This window comes from Paramisgurnus dabryanus, chromosome 23, assembly GCF_030506205.2.
Source record: "Paramisgurnus dabryanus chromosome 23, PD_genome_1.1, whole genome shotgun sequence".
Classification (NCBI taxonomy): domain Eukaryota; kingdom Metazoa; phylum Chordata; class Actinopteri; order Cypriniformes; family Cobitidae; genus Paramisgurnus; species Paramisgurnus dabryanus.
Genome location: NC_133359.1, coordinates 3,691,305 through 3,697,730, shown reverse-complemented (window position 1 = coordinate 3,697,730; position 6,426 = coordinate 3,691,305). Strand labels below are relative to the sequence as shown.

At 36.1% G+C, this 6,426-nt stretch overlaps 1 protein-coding gene across 1 annotated transcript; it reads left to right on the top strand.

The window, feature by feature from the left end:
- Positions 1-64: 64 nt before the first annotated feature.
- On the top strand, positions 65-6,274 carry gnb5a (guanine nucleotide binding protein (G protein), beta 5a). Its single transcript, XM_065277506.1, has 11 exons — positions 65-450; positions 748-884; positions 1,554-1,595; positions 3,067-3,143; positions 3,288-3,420; positions 3,558-3,701; positions 3,987-4,078; positions 4,201-4,249; positions 4,354-4,450; positions 4,858-5,024; positions 5,184-6,274. The coding sequence occupies exons 1-11, from the start codon at positions 333-335 to the stop codon at positions 5,193-5,195; spliced, it is 1,068 nt and encodes a 355-aa protein (XP_065133578.1). The 5' UTR covers positions 65-332; the 3' UTR covers positions 5,196-6,274.
- Positions 6,275-6,426: the final 152 nt, after the last annotated feature.

The window sequence follows — 6,426 nt, the reverse complement described above, 5'->3', positions numbered from 1 at the left end:
GCTTATGGTAAACCTTCAATGCAGCACCGCCTTTTTGACTGACGTCTTGAGATAGCCTACATGGAAACCTAGACTGTATTTACACAGCATTGTTTTTCCAGTCAGGGATTTCAAGCAGTCCATGTGGACGTATAAATATTGATCATCATGAGGATATAACGCACATCCTAAGATGAATCCTCCGGGGGCTTCAAGCGGATGCTGAAGAGAGAGCATCCTTCGTGACGTCACGACCGCCGCATCCGTCTCCAGACTCGCGTCCGTTTCCCATCTCTCTCCTCCATCAGTGAAAACCCTCGTCGCCCCCACGGATCGTGCGTTTTCCCGTGAAAATGGCCGCGCAGGAGGTGACCGCGCAGCCGGGCGAAACTCTGGCGACGCTAAAGACAGAATCTGATTCTCTGAAGAGCAAACTCGAGGAGGAAAGAGCCAAACTGCACGACGTCGAGCGTAAGAGCGCAAATAATATGATTACTGTACCGTACTGTAGATGTGTGTTTAACGACAACATATGTCTGGATAATTCGCTTTACTCGCTGATAAATACACAGACTGATCCGGGTTCAGTTGATGCTGGTACCCAGGGAGCGGTTTATTTTCCGTTCTGCATCACGATGTTATTTTCAGATTTGTGGTTAACTGCATTACGCACTTTATATCTCATACTTAGTTTGATATATTATTTAGTTTTCTTCAATGTTATGTTTATTATGTATAATAGAAATAAAATGTCGGTTTTTCGAGCAGTACATCAAGTGGCGGAGAAATTGGATGCTTTGGGTCAGTTTGTCATGAAGACGAGGCGAACCCTAAAAGGCCACGGGAATAAAGTGCTGTGTATGGACTGGTGTAAAGACAAGAGGAGGATCGTCAGCTCATCTCAGGTCTGTCTGTAAACCCAAACTAGGTATTAAAGAGTTGCCTGAAGGAATACATTTGAAGCAACGATGCCCGCATGTGAACGAATCATTCGGTTCTTGAATCAGAACGATTCTCACTCGGTTAAAGCAATAGCTCACCCCCAAATATGAACATTTTCATAATTTACTGACTCTCATGACATGAATAATGTATGTTCAAATCCCTTATATGGGTCTCAACATGGTAAAGCTCCAAATAGCACATTCATCAATACATAACAAGTGATTCAAATGACTCTAGATGGTTAATAAATGTCTTCTGAAGTGAAACAATGTTTGTGAGAGAAAATTAAGCTTATTTATCCAAATTCACCATGCGAATATTTAGCATATTTTACCCTGCTAATAGAAACAGATAAGCATGGTAAAATATGTTCAAATAAGTTGGCAGCACGTCGGTAAAATCAAATCTTATTGATCCTCGTGACAATTTGACAACTGGTCATGAGAGATTCCTCATTGTGAGCCCCATGTAAGAAGAAAACATGATAATATCTTATTATAAAACTGTTTTTCCTTTTAGTTATTAGATTTATTCATATGTCATCCTGTCATTTCTCTTTATGCAATGTGTTTTTAGATGCAAACTTATTATTTTGATAAATATTTTAATATATCTATCCTGTATTTTAGGACGGAAAGGTGATTGTATGGGATGCATTTACGACTAATAAGGTAAAAAAGAGTGAAAGATCATGTGGTTTATGTATCTTTAAAGGAAACACCACCGTTTTTTAATATTTTACTATTACCTCAACTTAGATATTAATACATACCTATCTTTTCTCAATGTGTACACGTTATCTTTGTACAGTGCGTTGTGGATGTGTTAGCATTTAGCCTAGCCCCATTCATTCCTTCAGGAATTAATTTAGAAGCCACCAAACACTTCCATTTTTGTCCCTATTTAAAGACTGTTACATGAGTAGTTACACAAGTAAGTATGTTAGCACAAAATAAAACGTGGTGATTTTTAAAGCGGATAAAAAATTAGAACTAAGTGCTCTTCCACAATACAATATAGTTCTCATTTTTTATCCCTTTAAAAATCACCATGTTTTATTTTGTGCCACCATACTTACGTGTTGTGTAACTACTCATATAACAGTCTTTAAATAGGGAAAACATGGAAGTGTTTGGTGGCTTCAAAATTCATCCCTGTTTGGATCCTAAGAAATGAATGGGGCTAGGCTAAATGCTAACACATTCATGACGCGCTGTACAAAGATTAAGTGCACGCTTGAAAAAAGATAGGTATGTATTAATTCGTCTAAGTTGAGGTAAGAACATAGTAAAATATTGAGAAACAGTGGTGTTTTCCTTTAATGCATATATTAATCGCATACAAAATAAAAGTGATTTTTTTGCACTGTGTGTAATTACTATGTATATTTAAACACACACACACATACATATATACATTTCAGAAAAAGTATATATTTTTCTTTAAAGGTGACATAGAATGATTGAACGGGGTATTTATCCTTGTTCTGTGATGTGACATGTAGACAAACATTTTTTTTGTTTGGGTCTGTAATGCCTTAGAAGCTTCCTAAAAACCTCTCTCAGATAGCTCTATTAGGGTGGGGGATTTTAAACAAGTGGTTTTGCACCTATTTGGCTCCCCCTACTGGCTTAACTTGCAATCTCATTACTGATTGGCTGACTTTGCTGCCACTCAAAAAATGTAGCCAATTATTTTAAAGTGGAGGGGCAGTGAGATGCCTGTGATGTCATAAGCATCAGTTTTTCAGATTGGGACGTTTTCTGGCTGACATTTCTAAAAGAGAAATTTCTATGAGACTGAAATGTTTAGCATGTCTAGCACTTTTTGTATGTTCGTGAATGCGGGTAGACTACTATTATTCAACAAAAACTAGGTAAAAATGGTTTTTCATTCTCTGTCCCCTTTAATTTATATAATATAGAATATTTAAAATTATAAATAAGTATATACACATGTAAATAAATACATACATGAATGTTAAACACAGCACACACTCATATATTATGCAAAAAAGCACTTTTAATTTGTATGCGATTAATTGTTGCCCAGCTATTATATATATTATTATACACTATGCGTTGTCTTTAATAAAATATTTTAATGCTCCGTTCTCACTGGGTGTTTTAAATGTATTTATAGGAACATGCAGTGACGATGCCATGTACATGGGTCATGGCCTGCGCTTACGCCCCGTCTGGTTGTGCGGTTGCTTGCGGGTGAGAATCCAGCCATTTGGGTCCTCACAAGACTAGTTTGTGGCCTAGTTAGACTTGAAGTGAATACTTTTACGATGTTACAGAATTGCAGTTTAACATGCAAAGTCAATTGGTTTTTTTAAAATGATCTTTTGTATTTCTCAGTGGTTTGGACAACAAGTGCTCCGTGTATCCGCTATCCCTGGACAAGAACGAGAACCTCGCAGCCAAAAAGAAATCTGTGGCCATGCACACCAACTATCTGTCTGCGTGCTGTTTTACTAACTCTGATATGCAGGTACGGCTCAGCAAAAAATAATAAGAAAAGTTATAATATTGTGATCCTCTTAAAATGCCTTGCATCATTTGATATTGCATTGTCGGGCCATACTGAGGGTTTCCTGATTGTCTGGCATGTTTTTGTGTGTATAATAGATTTTGACCTCTAGTGGTGATGGCACGTGTGCATTGTGGGATGTTGAAAGCGGTCAGATGCTCCAGAGCTTTCATGGACATGCGGCTGATGTGCTGTGTCTGGACCTCGCCCCATCTGAGACAGGAAACACATTTGTTTCAGGGGTAGGAACTATAGTGCAAAAAAACTCGATTTTACACACACACACACACTATATACAGTAGAACATGCGTATAATTATATAGGTCAGAGATTAGCATATATAGCACAGCATACACTTAAAATTTAAAGATGCAATGTGTAACTTTTACAAGGTTGTGTCTAGTTTTGTTAATTGTCTGGGAACATTATTTTAACACACCAGTATATCTCATACAAGCACATTTGCACAATGGCGCTTGTTAACATGCCTGTGCAGTGACCTGTATTTATCCTCTCGTCTTTCTAAGGGCTGTGACAAGAAGGCGTGCGTGTGGGACATGCGTACAGGACAATGTGTCCAGTCTTTCGAGAGCCATGAATCAGACATCAACAGCGTACGGTAAGTACAGTAAGCTTTTTTGCTTTTAAGGTGCTGATAAATATTTATGGTTTTAATAAATACGTTAGATGATATTTACAGTAAGTAAGCAGTGTTTACAGTAGGGTCGATTCTCCATGCAGGTACTATCCAAGCGGAGACGCTTTTGCTTCAGGCTCAGATGACGCTACTGTGAGACTCTTTTGTTGTTTCTTTGGATCCAATCAGTTTATTATGTCCTGTGTTGAAATTTGAACACATCAATTGTACTTTTTCTTCATTTTATGTGCTAACAGTGTCGCTTGTACGACCTGAGAGCAGACAGAGAGGTGGCCATTTATTCCAAAGAGAGCATCATATTTGGAGCATCAAGTGTGGACTTCTCACTCAGTGGTATGCAAATTAGTCAGTAATACTTTACAATAGGGTTGTATTTGTTAATGCATTAGCTAACATGCTCATTGTTAGTTCATGTTAGCGAATGCATTGACTAATGTTAATGAATGCATGAGTACCTCGATTGCAGTATACAACAGTTGAAATGCAATGCAAACGTAAACTTGAATTTTCATTTTTTTGCATGCTGCATTACTCAGAAATTATATATGCATTTAGTGGACTATTTTTTTGAAATATTTGCATACTATTTTTGGAAACTTTTTACAATAAAAAGTTTGCATTATACAGTGCATGGAAAATTTTAATTCCCTTCAAAATTACCATAATTGACATTTTGAAGGAGATATTATTAGGATATATGTAATATTAGGATAATATTAATTGTTTTCTATGTGTTGTAGGGAGGCTTTTGTTTGGTGGATACAATGACTACACCATCAACGTATGGGACGTTTTAAAGGGAACTCGAGTGTCCATCTTGTTTGGACATGAGAACAGGGTCAGCACTCTCCGTGTATCTCCAGACGGTACCGCCTTCTGCTCAGGATCATGGGATCATACATTACGGGTAAAAGACAAATATATAAACATGTACTTGAAACGTGTACTTGAAATTGCTAATCTTCATAAACTTTATTATAATGTAATAACTTCAACCATTTAAAAGTGTACAGGATTTTGTTTATGCTTGTGACACTTGTTTATTTTTGATCTATTCTTTCTCTAGGTCTGGGCCTAAATGAGAAACATCCGACTGGCTGTGTTTCATGTGTTTATCATCAAATGTTTTAGGTTTTGTCAACGTCTCTGGAATACAAAATATCCACAGACTGTAATAAAGTGTTGATTGCGGTAGTATACAGTATGTGGTACAGATGGACTGTAGTGCACATATACACACACAAACCTTCACATCTAGTAAGCACAATCACCCAGTTTATCCATTGCTTGCTATTATGGGATGGTCTTGGATCTGATGTTGATTTGCGCTACGTTTGAAATAACTTACTTCCTATTATATACAGTAGTAGGCAAAAATCAATATGCAAGGTGAGTAGTATTTCCAAATTCGGATAATAAACAAATGTAGAAGGTTCGGATGACCTACTGCTTTTAGATTTTAAGTGTGCATTCATTGGACACTTTACTATCCCATCTATGATCCGGGTGACTCTTTAAGTAATTTAGCTACCAAGAAATGTATTCCTCGTACTTAACACATACACAAATTATGGTTGTGGTTGTTGTGATTACACGTCGTAGGTCAAAGGACATATGGGACACATGACAATAAAAATGCAGTACTATATGTTCAAAGTGTATTCATACTGCAACGTACTGTTTTAATAATAAAGCAGTAGGTACTTTATCTTATTTAGTACGTACTCTCACATGATTTCGGACGCAGCTTTGGTCTCTGTTTCTGTGGCAGCATTATTGCTCCATAGTGATGTACTAGTAAATATGAACAAACACATTTTATCTAATATAATAGGTTATTTTGAACATTAATCTTACTGCCATTTTTTTTTTTTGTGGAATGGATGTTCAGAATTATTTACAATATTATTATTATTATTATTATTATTAAATGAAGTTGTATAGCTGATATCATATGTTATATGCAAACTAAAGTAAGCCAATTTAGTTATGCACTCTTGGTCATAATATTCTGACTGTCTTTCAGTTGTTACAGCACTATTATTGTGCTTAATTACTGTAGCAAAGTGTATATAACATTATGTTATATGTTGTCTTATCAAAACAAATATCTATACAGTACACTAAAATTTAATAAATGGATTTTAAAACATTGAATGCACTTTTTTATGTTAATCACTGTTTTGGGGTGTTAACATTAAATGTTTGGAAAATAATGTACTTCTTTAACCATTTTTGTATTTAAAAAAATACCTAGCATAGATTTGGAACAACATGAAAGTGAAAATTATGACATAATTTTTCATTGG

Bases quoted from the DNA above. Each gene is read 5' to 3' on its own strand.
- gnb5a (XM_065277506.1), top strand. From the start codon at position 333: ATGGCCGCGCAGGAGGTGACCGCGCAGCCGGGCGAAACTCTGGCGACG. The intron at 1,596-3,066 runs GTAAAAAAGAGT...ATGTATTTATAG, and splicing joins ATGCATTTACGACTAATAAG to GAACATGCAGTGACGATGCC. The intron at 3,144-3,287 runs GTGAGAATCCAG...TGTATTTCTCAG, and splicing joins GGTTGTGCGGTTGCTTGCGG to TGGTTTGGACAACAAGTGCT.